The sequence below is a fragment of the Amia ocellicauda genome, chromosome 13 (assembly GCF_036373705.1).
Source record: "Amia ocellicauda isolate fAmiCal2 chromosome 13, fAmiCal2.hap1, whole genome shotgun sequence".
In the NCBI taxonomy this organism is placed as follows: domain Eukaryota; kingdom Metazoa; phylum Chordata; class Actinopteri; order Amiiformes; family Amiidae; genus Amia; species Amia ocellicauda.
Window position 1 is genome coordinate 17,540,260 of NC_089862.1, and position 18,650 is coordinate 17,558,909.

The following is an 18,650-nucleotide window of genomic DNA, read 5'->3' on the forward strand; positions in this document are numbered from 1 at the left end:
TGGTGGCAAAACCCTTGTTGGCAATCACAGAGGTCAGACGTTTCTTGTAGTTGGCCACCAGGTTTGCACACATCTCAGGAGGGATTTTGTCCCACTCCTCTTTGCAGATCCTCTCCAAGTCATTAAGGTTTCGAGGCTGACGTTTGGCAACTCGAACCTTCAGCTCCCTCCACAGATTTTCTATGGGATTAAGGTCTGGAGACTGGCTAGGCCACTCCAGGACCTTAATGTACTTCTTCTTGAGCCACTCCTTTGTTGCCTTGGCTGTGGGTTTTGGGTCATTGTCATGCTGGAATACCCATCCACGACCCATTCTCAATGCCCTGGCTGAGGGAAGGAGGTTCTCACCCAAGATTTGATGGTACATGGCCCCGTCCATCGTCCCTTTGATGCGGTGCAGTTGTCCTGTCCCCTTAGCAGAAAAACACCCCCAAAGCATAATGTTTCCACCTCCATGTTTGACGGTGGGGATGGTGTTCTTGGGGTCATTCCTCTTCCTCCAAACACGACGAGTTGAGTTGATGCCAAAGAGCTCGATTTTGGTCTCATCTGACCACAACACTTTCACCCAGTTCTCCTCTGAATCATTCAGATGTTCATTGGCAAACTTCAGACGGGCCTGTACATGTGCTTTCTTGAACAGGGGGACCTTGCGGGCGCTGCAGGATTTCAGTCCTTCACGGCATAGTGTGTTACCAATTGTTTTCTTGGTGACTATGGTCCCAGCTGCCTTGAGATCATTAACAAGATCCTCCCGTGTAGTTCTGGGCTGATTCCTCACCGTTCTCATGATCATTGAAACTCCACGAGGTGAGATCTTGCATGGAGTCCCAGACCGAGGGAGACTGACAGTTATTTTGTGTTTCTTCCATTCGCAAATAAACGCACCAACTGTTGTCACCTTCTCACCAAGCTGCTTGGCGATGGTCTTGTAGCCCATTCCAGCCTTGTGTAGGTCTACAATCTTGTCCCTGACATCCTTGGACAGCTCTTTGGTCTTGGCCATGGTGGAGAGTTTGGAATCAGATTGATTGATTGCTTCTGTGGACAGGTGTCTTTTATACAGGTAACGAGCTGAGATTAGGAGCACTCCCTTTAAGAGAGTGCTCCTAATCTCAGCTCATTACCTGTATAAAAGACACATGGGAGCCAGAAATCTTGCTGATTGATAGGGGATCAAATAATTATTTCCCTCATTAACATGCAAATCAATTTATAACTTTTTTGAAATGCATTTTTCTGGATTTTTTTGCTGTTATTCTGTCTCTCACTGTTAAAATACACCTACCATTAAAATTATAGACTGATCATTTCTTTGTCAGTGGGCAAACGTACAAAATCAGCAGGGGATCAAATACTTTTTTCCCTCACTGTAAATATTGTACCAATGCTCTTACATTTCAAGAATTTGAAGAAATATCGCCATTTACCGTGTTTACATCAAGATTTAATGGTGTTGAATAAACCCTTCTGATTGGCTGAGGAGCAAATCGCAATCTTCGATTATACCTGAAGTCGCCCCATCCGTCACCAAAACATTGCATACAAATTTCACTGATAATATAGTACAGAAACAGAAGAGTCCAGTTACAATGATATGCCTGCATGACAACAACAACAACCTAATTACAAGAAAACATTTGATTAGAAATTATTCTTAAAATGCCCTTGAATACACAGACTTAATGAATGGAAGAAGTAACACTCAGCAATCAATTTAAGGTCTATCGAGTTAATCAGTCAGTAGAAGCTTCTGTGCAATGTACAGGATAAGCCTTATAGCCTAAAGTTCACAAAATATTGACTCAACTATTGATTGTGGCCTGAAATTTTCAATGGAGGGGCAAACCTATCTGATAGCCTATCTGATGAGCATGAGTGGGATAAAAGGGATGTTTCCTTCGCAACCCCAGTCACTGTACCGGTGTCAGCAAGATGACCACTGTCATCCACATCTGTCCTCCTGTGAACAGTTAAGCAAAGTTCATCCGTTTCCTTGCCAAGAACACAGTACAAAGTCAGTGTGACATCATGGAGGATGTGTGTTATCATCTCCGAGCTCTGTGAGCTAGCAAACTTGGCATTTAGCAATTCAATAAGGGGGTATGAAAGAGAACAATCAATGAAACACCTTTGGTGGAGTTTACATGTGTGAGACAATATGCCTAAAGTCAAAGATGATATGACCCTCTTCCTCTCAGGGTTTTACATGGTCTTGGTGTATTGAACTTGGGAGGAGCAGCAAGTTATTTTAGATTTTAGGCCAAATGTGCATGCGCATTATCATTTCACGAGTAAAAACACTGCATGTACATGTAACCCAGGTTATTTTTACAATTTGTAGATAGTCCCTTATTAAGAATCCCTTAACACTTTTCGAGGGGAGTTAGAATTTATTGGTGACAGCATCGGGTTTTTTTTTATCCGCCAGTTTAGTTTTTCCTCTACTTAACTTGAGTGGTGAATACATGACTGTCGCTGATTGACTGAAAATAAATGATTATTATTAATAGATTTATTGTAACTAGCTACTAAAGTTTCCACAGTTAATTATCGCTAGAAGTATATATTTTTACCCTTTGTTTTCTACCAATAATAAGTTATACACTTAAGAATCTCGGTAAGTTTTGCTTTCCACTATTATCTGGTTATTGTTCAATGTAGACTATTTGATGTACTGTGAGTTAATTCATATGTTAAAACCAGTCAAGATGTTTTTATATACCTTATGAAACTTGAGTTGTAGTGTACTTTTTTTATTGAATTGAGAGTGAAGTAAGAAACAAACGGCACTTTACTAGCTAATCTAAGGAGCTAGTCTGCGCATATACAGTAAAATTGCGTAGTTTAAAAGCCGATCTAGTGCTTTGCATTAAGTTATAAGTTTGATGTTATTAATTCATAAAGGTGGATACTGATATTTGAATGAGGTATATATATAACACAAAGAGCAGGTAAAGCCATATATATTTATATAGAGAGAAAGAACCATGTTTGTTTACATATTTATTTGTTTAGTGTGACTGATTTAGTGTAAGTAGTTAACAAAAGAAAAGCTGTTATAGTTGTGAAATTACTTAATTGTGCTGTACATTTTGTGCAGACTGTTTTTTTTGTGTACTCCTTCCTACTGGAACTATACAGCGATGCCTCTAGTCGTGTTGTCCACTACGGGCTGACCACCTACAGTCATTCTCTCAGCGCTGGATGGACGATTGCCTGGTTGACCATCACCGCTAATGTGTGGTAATTTTTTTCAGGGACAATTCAAAGATTTTTGTTGCTACTTTATTTACTTTTTAAATGAGATCTCATTATTATTATTATTATTATTATTATTATTATTATTATTATTATTATTATTATTATTATTGTTGTTGTTATTATTATTTCAGATACTGGCCAGTAGGTTTATCTGTATATATGTGTTGAGCAATGAAATGTGATTAACCTTTTGTGAAATGTGAGTTTTAGAAATGGAAAAAGGAAGTAATTAAATGAGTATTTATTTGATGAAATTATCTAATGAAATGAGAATTTATTTAGTTTATGAAATTATCTCTTTACATAAAGCAACCTGCAAGAATATAATGTATTAGCCTTCCTTGGGGTGGATGTAGTTTATTTCTGTTGGTTGAGCCTACCAGTCTCCTTCGGACCCAGAACTAGACGAGTACCTCACACCTTGCAGCCGAAAAGCAGTGGTGGGTTACATACACTTCACCTTTGTTGCATTAATTAGCTAAATATTAAATTCATATCACAAGCAGAGTTTTAATAAATTATGCATAACTAAGTTTCATTGTATATCATTTGCATAAAAAACTCTGGTCGGCCACCTTGTGTTATTTATATGTGAATAAATTCAAACACGATATATTCAAAGTCATTAACCATTCAGTATTCAGCCATTGACTTGGTACATTAGCTTACTCATGCAACACAGTTGGCAGCAATATTACCACTGACTTAATGAAATACCTCAAGGTATAGAGAACACAATTTCAAACAACTGCGGCAGGTCTGATCTTTCACAAGAAATAATTTTCTTCAAACATGGCTTTCATTGAGTATATCTGTGAGTAAAGTAATAATAAGAGGTAACATTTGTATTCACATAACCCTGCTTATCCCTATGCTACTTGATGTGGCTGTGCATCCTAATATAATACATCAAAGTATAGCTTTAAAAGAAAAAGTCAGCAAAAGTGAAAACAAAGCAATCACAGTTGTTCACCTGATGAATTGTAACATCTCACCCTTTACCCCCTTTTTTAAAAGCAAAACATAATAGTGTAGAAAGATGAAGGCCAGACATCTTTACATCCCAAATGTCAGATGAACCTTTGTTTTATATAATGGTTTTCTTTCACTAGTTCCTAATCTCCTACACGATAAGTATAAATATTACCACAGAAACATATTTATAACTTCATCCTAATACTTCACATATTTAAGTCACTTCTATCAGATGTATTGACAGCATAGTGTGTGAGACATGACATAAACAGCCCATTACTATTTCAGCAAGGTCCTTGACAATCCATTTTCTTACTATGTTCACATAGAGGAATTGATGAAACATGCTGCAACAAGAATCCTTACGAATCCCTAGAAATGACAGTATTTTCTGTGCTACATAAAGAACTCTCAAAAAGTGTCTCCAGTGCCTGTAATAAACTATGCTGGTAAACAGTTTCAAACTTGCTTTCCTGCCAAGAAGTTTGCAGGATAAGAAAATAAGGATTGTTGATTTCCACCAATTAAAAATGCACTATGTGGCAACACTGGTATGTTTTCCTGCATCATTTATTTTTCTGAAAAGCCTTTTCAGAAACCATTTACTCTGGCATAGATATGGTATTTAGTGTTATAGCACATTTCAAATTAAGCAGATAAAATATCAAAGGTTCAAATAGAATGCAAATAACAGGATATCCAAGAGATAAGAAATTGAATACTGAAAAAAAAAAGATCTGACAAAAATATTTACTTGAGGTGAAAGAGGTTAATGGATTTTGTGTAAGACGAAAAAATAAAAATATTTTAAAAAAGGAAAGAGAAAATGAATGAAAGAAAGGAAGGAAGAAAATGCACGGAAGCAGTTACAATAGGGGAAATTTAATACAAATAATTCTTGACAATGTGTGATGATCTCATCTTTTATCATTGAAAGTAAGCTTCTATACTCAAACATGCCAATGTTGGGAAACTTTCTTATTTGGTGTGCACTGAAAAGATCTTGGACAGCTCTATAAATTCAAGCATTACACGACAAACCTGGATGAAGTGCAAAAAAGGGAGTTAAATACATTTCTTCATGTAAGACATCTTCACGATCTGGACTCTGGGATAGTTAGCAAACTTGTCAAATTTGCAGATGATACTAAAATAGATGGCTGAGCAGATACAATCTCGGCCGCTCAGGTTATTCAAAGGGACTTAGATAATATTCAGTGCTCGGAGAGACTGAGGGAACTGAACCTTTTCACCCTGGCACAGAGAAGACTATGTTTGCACTTGATTCAAGTCTTCAAAATCATGAAAGGCATCGACCACATCAAACCAGAGGAGCTTTTCCAGATCAGCAGGGACACACGCACCCGGGGACACAAATGGAAATTGGGCTTCAAGGCATTCAAGACAGAAAACAGGAGACACTTCTTCACACAGCAACGTGGTTGAAGCCGAAAATTTGGGAACATTCAAAAATAGACTAGATAGGATCCTTGGATCACTCAGTTATTAATGGACAACAAACGAGCACGATGGGTCAAATGGCCTCCTCTCGATTGTAAAGTTTCTTATGTTCTTATGTTCTACGACTTAAAGGAAGAATTCCCCCTGCTGTGACAGCGATGCTTACTAATAGTACCATTCCCACACCTAACCAGAGCAATTGTTCCAACTCTTCATTTACCAAAGAAGTTTCAGGACACTTGGTAGTGGTGCAATTTTCACAAGTCTCACCACTCCTGAAGAAGCACAAAGGGTGTAATGGTGAGCCGAGTTTAATAACTGGCAATTCCAAATTGTAGTGAAAAGGGGGAACATCACAATATTGTAAATAAATAAACAAAAACTACTACAATAAAAGTGCCTTATATGGCCTATGTCTGACTAAGCATGCAAGGGCATTGATGCGACAGAATCAGATAGTTCTTACTAGATACCTTTCAGATATATATATATATATATATATATATATATATATATATATATATATATATATATATATATATATAATAAAAAATCCTTAAAAAATGCTGTAGAAAAATATGTCTTGATCTGTTTCTTAACGGGATGAGGACAGAATTTGAGTGTTTCTAAAAAAAAATAAAAATAAAAAAAAAAACATGAATTACAAAATCTTTCCTGAAGCAATTACATGATTATGCCAATGGGATTTTCTAAGAAGGGTACAATGACACTGATTGAACATAATTCAGCGTTTCAGTAGCAATGCATGTTTGAATTTGTCCTGATTAGTTTAAATTGTAATTCTCAATAGGCTGTGCAAGTCCCCTAAATACTTCATTAGTAGACCATGTAAGGCAATAAATATTAAATAAAGAATACTGCTTTTGTTATGCTAATCACAATCATTTAAACAACTTCAATGTTTTAATGAGGATGAAACAAATACAATCCTACAACACTGGACAGAGTAAACCAAAGGCCAAGCAGTAAGATTGCTATTATTAAGTACTTCGGAAAGGCAGTGATAAAGCGCTACAAGATACTTTCTTACCTAGAGTGTTTAAGGATGTGAGTCAGAAAATCTTGCCATTTTGTTTTGATTGGTTTCACACCTGAAAATCTCTAGTGAATTTCAGGTCTCCTCTAAGCGAGTTCAAGTTTGCTTCCACAACTGTAATAGCACCTTTTAATTTCCACACTACATGATTTTCAAGTGAATCTAATCAACTTCACCATTAAAATCATAAACCATATAATCCACTATATGCCAAGAGAGATGTTTAATAAAAGTATAAATGTATAATCTGGAGCATTCCAAAAGTTTCAGGCTTTTCAATATTACTACTGTTATTGCTTGTACATAACAGTAGCTTACTGGACAGAGTGACTATTTTGCTTGGATAGTAGGAATTATTTTTAGTAAACAACTATCACGTGTGAACTTGTAAATATATGGGGAAAACGTGTTTCAGTATGTATGAATTTAATAACAATTACACCTGTCAAAGGAGAGTAACCTTTTTATTTAAAAAAAGAAGAGACGTGGAAGGCGGCAGACCATACATAGGACCAAATCTAATCAGGAGATAATCTTAATTTTGCCTAATGGCAGATGTAAAAAGAATATTCAATATAGGACAGGATATTTCCATGAAATTTTTGCAGTTTTCTATGACTCTTCCCACAAAAAAAGTGTTATTACTCCTCAGATCTCATCTTTACAATTGAAATTATTGTTCAATGTAAAAATGATCAGTATACCCTAAACAAACTGGTATTGGTGCTATCATTATTTGACCTGATTTTTATTTTGAATATTTTAAATGTCTGAAAGTTGTCTAGGTTAAGTAGGAAGTGCATTAATATAAAGCTGAAAATCATGCACTTATAAAACCAAATAATGGAATCTCAAGCTGTAGAATTGGAATATCAATAACATTAGGACTGTTTTCAAAGTATTTCCAAAATTATGTTTATTTAAAAAAAAGTTTAGTGGTTTGTCCTTTTTCATTTTGATTTACGCACAATTGTTGCTTTATTACACTGATGTACACCACAACTACGTCTGTCATTTCAATGATATACAACAGTGGCATGTTACCATTCGGCAACACTGACTTTGCCTGTAGCTGTTTCTACAGGGCATCATGCTTTGATGCTATGAAGTTGCTGAACCCCTCTGTCCTTCTACCCTTCCTTACTTTGCAAGCCCGCACTCTGCCTGTGGCTCCTTTGTTGAAAAGAAGGTTGAGCTAAAATTTGATATAATGCTTAACAAGAGCAGTGTCATTCAATATGTAGAGCACAAAGTAGTTACCAGTCATGTTAAGGGATGGAAATGCTGCCTGTCATTATGAATAGGAAATTAATCTCATGACTGACAGTTTTGCATGATATATACTTAAAATAAACTCTCTAACAGTTCTTTCCTATAAGTACAGGGGAACAATTTGTTTGACATACTGATGTTTTGCAAGATAAGTGTTCCATACATTGTTTGTGATAATTCAGGTGGAATTTTAAAGTTTCAAAAAAAAATAAGCAAAAATGAGCAGAAATTGTCCTGCTCTTTACTGATGCGTCATTGAGAGTTTACAAAGTTCTGGTTCCAGAAGAATTAATCAAAATTACTCAAAAGTGAGACAGATCACTCAGTAAATCCACTAGCGAACTAAAATAATAGCAAAGAGCACCACAAAGGGAAAATGGTAGAAGACAGTGCATGTTAATGCCTGTGTTATCAGTTAAGCAATAGAGCAAAGCAGTGTGATAAACTGGCAAAGAAAATTCTTTAAATTTAAAAAATATGAACTGTACAAGGGCAAAGGGGCAAGCTTCATATCTTTGTTATGAAAGGGTACACAAATATAATACCATTCAAGCACGTACCTGTTGATCCATGTGTTGAAACAGGTGCTCCGCTTGCGCCTTCTCTGCAGTCACCCTCCTGTGCTCGGCCTCCATTTCCTCTTGAGTCTCCAGGTTACACTGAGCCGCCAGCGCTGCCATCCGCGCCACATGCTCCTCCTTCAGCTTGCCCTCCATGCCCATCAGCTGCCCGTTCAGCACGCTGGTCAGCCTCTTCTCAGCCAGTGCGGAGACATCACCATTAATCTTCAGATTCCTCAGAAGCTTGGCAATGACATCTTTGTAAACCTGGACTCGGTAGCTTTCTAAACTGGCTGCAGCTCGCAGCAGGTTTGACATATCCAAACTACAAAAGCAAAGGTGACAAAAGTGGAGGTCAGTAAAGTGTTTATGCAAGTTTTCAGGTCTTTGAATAATTATTCGGCTTAGCTGCCTGTTATGGGTACATTAACTAAAAATAGTGAAATGTAAGCATCTGTAAAGTAATCTGAATTTGGAAGAGCCCCAGGTCAGACACATGTAGGCTATTTGCGTATTTATAATTCATCCAAAAATAAAATAAAGTTTCAAGAATTACACAGAAACACAGAATCTTAAATATTCTAACATGACTGGTAAGATCTTTTTAAAACATTTGCAAGAAATTGTCATAAAACATTTAAGTATTAAATTTGTATTAAATTATTTTTAAAATATTTGTAATAGTTTGTAAATACATTTAAAGGCAATATCTGAAAGGCTACTTACATCATATTTTACTTGAGCTTTAAAACCTGAATCAATTGTATGAAATAAAATAGTCTACCTCATAGTACACAATTAAATGCTGTTTTCCCAAATAACTACTTCTATAAAAGATACTAGACCCATTCAATACTAATGTCCCATGCTAACATGATGTGTCCATTTTAACACAAGGGGTAAATGTTTGTATATACATAAACCCTACCCAGAAAATGCAGTTTTCTCCATAATAAGTGGCCTAAAAAAATGCAATCCTACTCACTACAATGTAGAGTCATTAAACCCTAAATCCGAACACACTACATGATGCTGAAATACTCCTATACATAAATAAACACTTAAAGGACCAGGATTGAATTTAAACAGTATCACATTGCAATATGCCATCAATAGGTACTTCCATTTAAGCAGATCAAAATGATGATTAAAGGCAACAACACAATAGACACTGCAATAAACAAAATAGTGATGAATATATTTTGAAATCAATTGTGAGTACATTTACAAAATATGGTCACTTTTCAAACTGACAAATGCTGTGTTTTGCAGGAAATGACAGGCAAAAACTTATCAGTACATCTATGGGAGATCTAATCCACTCATATTTCATCAGAGACATTCACCTGACAGAATGACTCACTAGCAAGATACATCTTGAACACGTTTGAGCAGAGCAATCCATTGGGGATTTCTGAATGCATAGAGTCAGGCAGTTAAATCCCAGGCAGTGAGTCATGTCCACCTCAATGTTACAAGTTTCCTAGAGCTTGAAACCACAGAATTAAAACCAAATCACTGGGCACTCAAGGTTATCCATCACATATGTGTTGGCACTTACACAGTGACAACATTAATATCACCTCACATTGCACTGTCCCAAACCGTGTCTTTCACAAAGTAAGTTTAAAAAAAAAAAAGTATATAATTGTGTGTGTCATTATTCTCAAGACAAGGTTGAGGATTGTATATGCTTGTGTAATACTTACACGAACAGTTTCAAGAAATGCCAAAATGAAAAGAAGAAACACACTTAAATACAATTTCTACACACAGTTGGTAAAACATACATACTGGCGCACATAGAACATTTTTTGAATAAAATTGTGAAAGTAGGAATCAAAATAAACTATTAACATATTAAACATATTAACTTCCAAGTAAAAAGCAACTGATGAACTGGTATACAGTGAGGGAAAAAAGTATTTGATCCCCTGCTGATTTTGTACGTTTGCCCAGTTCTCCTCTGAATCATTCAGATGTTCACTGGCAAACTTCAGACGGGCCTGTACATGTGCTTTCTTGAGCAGGGGGACCTTGTGGGCGCTGCAGGATTTAAGTCCTTCACAGCGTAGTGTGTTACCAATTGTTCTCTTGGTGACTTGAGATCATTAACAAGATCCTCCCGTGTAGTTCTGGGCTGATTCCTCACCGTTATCATGATCATTGAAACTCCACGAGGTGAGATCTTGCATGGAGCGCCAGATCGAGGGAGACTGACAGTTATTATGTGTTTCTTCCATTTGCGAATAATCACACCAACTGTTGTCACCTTCTCACCAAGCTGCTTGGCGATGGTCTTGTAGCCCATTCCAGCCTTGTGTAGGTCTACAATCTTGTCCCTGACATCCTTGGACAGCTCTTTGGTCTTGGCCATGGTGGAGAGTTTGGAATCTGATTGATTGATTGCTTCTGTGGACAGGTGTCTTTTATACAGGTAACGAGCTGAGATTAGGAGCACTCCCTTTAAGAGAGAGCTCCTAATCTCAGCTCGTTACCTGTATAAAAGACACCTGGGAACCAGAAATCTTGCTGATTGATAGGGGATCAAATACTTATTTTCCTCATTAACATGCAAATCAATGTATAACTTTTTTGAAATGCGTTTTTCTGGATTTTTTTGTTGTTATTCCGTCTCTCACTGTTAAAATACACCTTCCATTAAAATTATAGACTGATCATTTCTTTGTCAGTGGGCAAACATACAAAATCAGCAGGGGATCAAATACTTTTTTCCCCTCACTGTATTTCTTGTCAATCAAATCAGGGGTCAACCATCACATGGACTTCCAAACGTGTGCGGCACAACAGGATCTCCTGTGGCTTTTGGACCACTTGTGAGCTGCATTGATCCTTTCTACAGTGCTTAAGCTCTTCTGTGTGAGTACAAAAAGAAGCATATGAATTTGACATCACACATGCCCAATGCTGTTCATCTCCCTCCTTCTATCATGTTTTGAGGTTTGTGGAAGTTAACCAAGCTGAATAACAACTTGCAACTCCATACTGGGCCAACCTAATAAGACTGGAGTTTCTTTTTTTTTTTAATAATAAAGTATATATTGGAATTTTAGCATGAAAACTGTGAGAAAGGTGATGTTTGACATTGAAACTGTATAGTTTTATAAATGTTCATATAACCTGAAAAATCTTTCTGAAAAGTAAGCATTTCATTCTCTAGGTGGTCAATGAGCACTAAAATGAAATTGTTCTCCAACACTAGGGATCTTGACCTCCATTTTCTTGTGGATTGTTATATGACACTTTATATTACACTTAATACAACAAAGAAACGAAGAATGGGCATAGACCGTTGAGTTGCATGACAATGTCAAAAGACCTAGAGCAGAGGTTATGTTATGCTGGAATATTACTACAAAGGTTGACAAGTCAAAACTCTCTCCATTGTACCCGTTTCTCAGACACAGTTTCCTTTCACGTGGTGACTATTGATGTGAAACTGAAATCAAAAATACGCTAAATGCTGATTAGGAAACGACCAGCCTATGTTTTTTTTAGCTTTCGGTCTTTAATTTATTTGGCTTTCCTAATCCTGCCTTGGCCAATTTATATGTATAGAATATGTGAGGCATTCAGGATCACAGAATAATCAAGACTGTACAATTATTTTATCCCCTTCCTTGCAGCCATGGTAACACGCTTACTGTACACTCCACCTCGACCCTCTTTAAACCTCAACATTAAAAATAAATAGCAGATGGCTGCCAGGAAATTTTGCTGTCTTGTTAAAAATGTTCACAAGGCCCAGGTGGTTGCTGTTTTGAAAGCTGTCTGCAGCTGGCATAGAGGGTAATTTCAGCGTTGATATCTCTTTGAGAGAAACAAGGGAAAGAAATCCAGAAAATGTATCCAGAATAAGGCCAAGAGCGAGGTCTACCTCTCCAGGGCATGGCCTGTCGGCCGGGGCCCGCCGACCGTGTTCCCTGTGAAGCCGTCTATCAAGGTTCTGGGGATCACGATCGACGGGACCAACACGGGCACCCAGAGCTGGGAGGAGGCCATAGCGAAGGTCCAAAGGAAGATCCACGGCTGGAGCACAAGGACCTTGACGATGGCTGGTAAGGTGCTGGTCGTAAAGGCCATCCTCTTCCCGATACTCCTCTACGTAGGAATGATCTTCCCCCCAGACAAGGTCATCGCAAAACTAGTGACTCGAATTATATTTCGGTTTGTCTGGGGGAGCAAAATGGAGAGGCTGAAAAGAGTACAGATGGTGAAGGGTACCCTGGATGGAGGCAGGGGGGTCCCGGACGTTGTGCGGCTGATAAAGGCGCAGGGGCTGGCCTATGTGGTAAAGAACATCCAGGCTGCTGGCAAGAAAGTGAGTTTTATGAACCGCTTTTATTTTGCCAGCAGCCTGAGACCATTCGGCCTCTGCGCCATGGATAACACCAGGCCGCACTCGTGGGATCCCCCGCCGTTCTACAGGGCGCTCCGAGCCTTTGCGCTCGAAGTAGGCCTCCATAAAGTCGTGCTGGCCTCCTGGGATTATAAGACCATCTGTAGCCAGATGAGATCTGCCCAGGAGACCAGCCGGATAGAAGATTTCCCTCCCGAAACCTGCCGGTTTATCTGGGCTAACGCTACGCACGTTTGCCTCACGAATACGCAGAAAGATGTCTCCTGGATGGCTGTGAGTCGGTGTCTCCCCACCCGAGTGTTCATGCACAGAAGGGGCATAGCTCCTTATGACACCTGCCCCTATAATGGTTGCCTGGGGAAGGAGACAGAGGCTCACATCTTTAGTGAGTGCCCCTCCGCCCACAGGGTCTGGCTCCTGTTTTCTCCGTTCCTCCACAGGTTTGCCGTTCCTGCGCGGGCGACCGCCCAGCAGATCCTGTACGGTCCGGCCAGGGGAATTTCATCATCAACCCTGAGGTGCTGGTGGCGTGTCGTCTGCGCAGTGAAGCAGGCACTGTGGGAGGGACGGAACATCTGTTTGTTCAATAAGCAGGAGCTGGACCCGATCGTCATCGCGCGGAGGGGCATGGTGTTCGTAAGAGACTATGTCAATCTGGAGGTCCATCAGAGGGGCAAGGAGGAAGCCTATAAGAACTGGCGTATACAAGATCTGGGGGAGCTCAGGATCCCATGATGGGACCCACCTCCGGGGACGGTCAGTTCCCCCTGCTGGAGCCCGAGTCCAAGATCTTTTAAAGATTTTATGGATGATTGTTTTTAAAAAAGATTTTAAAAATGAATCTTAATTGTTTTTAAAGATTTAGTTGTTTTTAAATCACATTGTTTAGGGTTTTGGTATAGTTTTGTTATATTCTTTTGTCAAATACATTGACCGTTTTGGGTTTAATTTTAAATGCATTGGACCTTTTTTGTTTGTTTTTTATTTTTACTTTTTTAATTGTTTCTTTATTTTGTGCAATGCATTTTCAGTTATTTTCAATGTATTTGACCCTTTTGTTGGTGAGCAGTTTTTGCTTTTATCACGTTTGTTTTGTTGATTTGGGCACGTTTATTTTAAAGTTAATTGTTTTGTTCTTTGTTAAAATCACAGATTTTAAAAATTTTAAGTGATTTTAAGGACTGATATTTTAATGATTTTAATCACAAGTATTAAAACAATTGAATTGTTATTATTTTATGAAATGTAAAATACTAAACCAAATAAACAGTATTTTACTTCTGTGTGAGTACAAAAAGAAGCATATGAATTTGACATCACACATGCCCAATGCTGTTCATCTCCCTCCTTCTATCATGTTTTGAGGTTTGTGGAAGTTAACCAAGCTGAATAACAACTTGCAACTCCATACTGGGCCAACCTAATAAGACTGGAGTTTCTTTTTTTTTTTAATAATAAAGTATATATTGGAATTTTAGCATGAAAACTGTGAGAAAGGTGATGTTTGACATTGAAACTGTATAGTTTTATAAATGTTCATATAACCTGAAAAATCTTTCTGAAAAGTAAGCATTTCATTCTCTAGGTGGTCAATGAGCACTAAAATGAAATTGTTCTCCAACACTAGGGATCTTGACCTCCATTTTCTTGTGGATTGTTATATGACACTTTATATTACACTTAATACAACAAAGAAACGAAGAATGGGCATAGACCGTTGAGTTGCATGACAATGTCAAAAGACCTAGAGCAGAGGTTATGTTATGCTGGAATATTACTACAAAGGTTGACAAGTCAAAACTCTCTCCATTGTACCCGTTTCTCAGACACAGTTTCCTTTCACGTGGTGACTATTGATGTGAAACTGAAATCAAAAATACGCTAAATGCTGATTAGGAAACGACCAGCCTATGTTTTTTTTAGCTTTCGGTCTTTAATTTATTTGGCTTTCCTAATCCTGCCTTGGCCAATTTATATGTATAGAATATGTGAGGCATTCAGGATCACAGAATAATCAAGACTGTACAATTATTTTATCCCCTTCCTTGCAGCCATGGTAACACGCTTACTGTACACTCCACCTCGACCCTCTTTAAACCTCAACATTAAAAATAAATAGCAGATGGCTGCCAGGAAATTTTGCTGTCTTGTTAAAAATGTTCACAAGGCCCAGGTGGTTGCTGTTTTGAAAGCTGTCTGCAGCTGGCATAGAGGGTAATTTCAGCGTTGATATCTCTTTGAGAGAAACAAGGGAAAGAAATCCAGAAAATGTATCCAGATACATTTTATTTAAAAAATGGACAATAAAGTTTTGCATAAGACAACGGTTGATGTTACGTTCCTTTGCAGGATTAAAGATTTGCAGGTGTCACCATTATTTTGACAGCCAATGCAGATGTAGGACACAGGTGCTTACTGGCTCCCAGTTAAATTAATAAAGGTTATTTTACTTAGTTTAATTAGAACACAGAAATTAGTTTGTTTTTCATCATTAAAATATATTGCTACATTAAAACCACTTTGCAAGGTCTAGTAATAATATTAAAACAGGTTCTTCACCGTGAAATCCTCTACTAATGAACAACCCCTACATCTGTGCTCATCGAATATGATATGTATATCACCATCAAGAAATCAATGTCGAATCAATACCAACAAGCAGTACAAATGTCTCACATGTTAAATACATTTCTCGAAACAATACCTGGAGATTCATTTAAACAAGTATTGTAATGGACTTTGGTTCTTCTGTCATCTGTTTGTTTTACAGCAATTCATTATTAATTCTGAAAAATAATTATGTTAAACGAATGCAAACTACTGAATATAACCAGAAAAATATAATGAACTGAAATAATACAAAACAAAAAAGGTGGATTATTTTGTAGCAGTACAGTGTAATCTACATAGGTCCTCATTTTCCTTGTAGTATATGAATTATACCTACACCTTATTAGCCTAAAGTTTGTCAAAAGGGATAATTGGGCCTGAATAACCAAACAGGCTTTGCAAAATACGTGGTGTCCAAGCATTTCCTATATGTATGTACTGCACATACAGTGAGGGAAAAAAGTATTTGATCCCCTGCTGATTTTGTACGTTTGCCCACTGACAAAGAAATTATCAGTCTATAATTTTAATGGTAGGTGTATTTTAACAGTGAGAGACAGAATAACAACAAACAAATCCAGAAAAACGCATTTCAAAAAAGTTATACATTGATTTGCATGTTAATGAGGGAAATAAGTATTTGAGCCCTTCAACTTAGTACTTGGTGGCAAAACCCTTGTTGGCAATCACAGAGGTCAGACGTTTCTTGTAGTTGGCCACCAGGTTTGCACACATCTCGGGAGGGATTTTGTCCCACTCCTCTTTGCAGATCCTCTCCAAGTCATTAAGGGTTCGAGGCTGACGTTTGGCAACTCGAACCTTCAGCTCCCTCCACAGATTTTCTATGGGATTAAGGTCTGGAGACTGGCTAGGCCACTCCAGGACCTTAATGTGCTTCTTCTTGAGCCACTCCTTTGTTGCCTTGGCTGTGGGTTTTGGGTCATTGTCATGCTGGAATACCCATCCACGACCCATTTTCAATGCCCTGGCTGAGGGAAGGAGGTTCTCACCCAAGATTTGACGGTACATGGCCCCGTCCATCGTCCCTTTGATGCGGTGCAGTTGTCCTGTCCCCTTAGCAGAAAAACACCCCCAAAGCATAATGTTTCCACCTCCATGTTTGACGGTGGGGATGGTGTTCTCGGGGTCATTCCTCCTCCTCCAAACACGGCGAGTTGAGTTGATGCCAAAGAGCTCGATTTTGGTCTCATCTGACCACAACACTTTCACCTAGTTCTCCTCTGAATCATTCAGATGTTCATTGGCAAACTTCAGACGGGCCTGTACATGTGCTTTCTTGAGCAGGGGGGCCTTGCGGGTGCTGCAGGATTTCAGTCCTTCACGGCGTAGTGTGTTACCAATTGTTCTCTTGGTGATTATGGTCCCAGCTGTCTTGAGATCATTAACAAGATCCTCCCGTGTAGTTCTGGGCTGATTCCTCACCATTCTCATGATCATTGAAACTCCACGAGGTGAGATCTTGCATGGAGCCCCAGACCGAGGGAGACTGACAGTTATTTTGTGTTTCTTCCATTTGCAAATAATCGCACCAACTGTTGTCACCTTCTCACCAAGCTGCTTGGCGATGGTCTTGTAGCCCATTCCAGCCTTGTGTAGGTCTACAATCTTGTCCCTGACATCCTTGGACAGCTCTTTGGTCTTGGCCATGGTGGAGAGTTTGGAATCAGATTGACTGATTGCTTCTGTGGACAGGTGTCTTTGATACAGGTAACGAGCTGAGATTAGGAGCACTCCCTTTAAGAGAGTGCTCCTAATCTCAGCTCGTTACTGTATCAAAGACACCTGGGAGCCAGAAATCTTGCTGATTGATAGGGGATCAAATACTTATTTCCCTCATTAACATGCAAATCAATTTATAACTTTTTTGAAATGCGTTTTTTCTGGATTTTTTTGTTGTTATTCTGTCTCTCACTGTTAAAATACATCTACCATTAAAATTATAGACTGATCATTTCTTTGTCAGTGGGCAAACGTACAAAATCAGCAGGGGACCAAATACTTTTTTCCCCTCACTGTATGCATAGAGAGAGAAATTCACAGTTAGATTTCAATAGTTTTCAGAGAGATCTAAAGATTGTCTTTACCCCTTATAGTCATTTTCATGTCATTAAGCAAATGAAAGATTACTGAACAGGGGGATTTTAATTCCTTTGTTCCAAAAGTTTGCAGAGTAAAACACTGAATTGTCTAAAGAAGAGGGAAGAAGAAAAAATTGCCACCCATGGTATTTTCTAGGAGCATTCAGCTGTAAAAATATATCTAAAGAAAGAAAAAAAATATTTCTGCAGTAGTTTTTCACTCATGTCAGGCAAGATAAAAAAAAAAACAAATCAGCAGAGATACAGAAACTCATGAGGGAAGTACATGTTTTTTCTGAAGCCAGTGTAGTACTTCAAGGAATTGTGGAACATATAATGTATTTTCACAACAAATGGGATAATAATATCACATTTTAAAAGGTATTTTATGAAGCTTCTATTGATTCTGTAGGGATCATATCCTAACCCAGTAATCTCAAGTGAAGTGACAGCATCAGAAGGTACCAGGTGTGAGTGAAAGGTCTGGTGATGGACTGTTTTAAGCCTGTGGTTTCTAGTTCTCCAGCAGTGGACAAAGCTTGGTGAGGTGTGTGCTACAACTGTCTAGATGAGGGAGGCTTATTCCAGAATATATGTTGGGAGAAGCCATTTCCAACCACTGACAAACAGGTGGGAAATCCATGCCATCATTAAGAATCAAAATGTACCATAATTTTATTTAAAAAATCATCCAAACCTACATATGATCCATATGACAAATGTAAATGTGTAAACAACTTGTGTAAACAACAACAGAATGTGTCTTCTAACCAGTGTTAGGTCTGAACAAACCTTTATTTGCCTTGCTATGTACCTGAGGTCCACTAACAGTAAAATAGAAGTGGATTAAGGTAATTCTTTCTTTTTCTCAGCATTTAAATTTCTTTTCATGCCAATGTCAGTAAGGAGACCTTGTTACAAAATGTCAATGTGAGAAGGCATTCCCAGACCATGAAAATTGGGGAACAGCT

At 38.2% G+C, this 18,650-nt stretch overlaps 1 protein-coding gene across 4 annotated transcripts in view; it reads right to left on the minus strand.

Moving 5' to 3' along the window:
• LOC136766527 (limbin) overlaps window positions 1-18,650 on the minus strand; it is a 78,353-nt gene that overhangs the window by 36,228 nt on the left and 23,475 nt on the right. For all 4 annotated transcript variants that reach the window (XM_066720044.1, XM_066720043.1, XM_066720041.1 and 1 more), the window contains exon 10: window positions 8,590-8,914. In XM_066720044.1, the coding sequence (XP_066576141.1) occupies window positions 8,590-8,914 (325 nt within the window). The remainder of the gene's footprint in view (window positions 1-8,589; window positions 8,915-18,650) is intronic.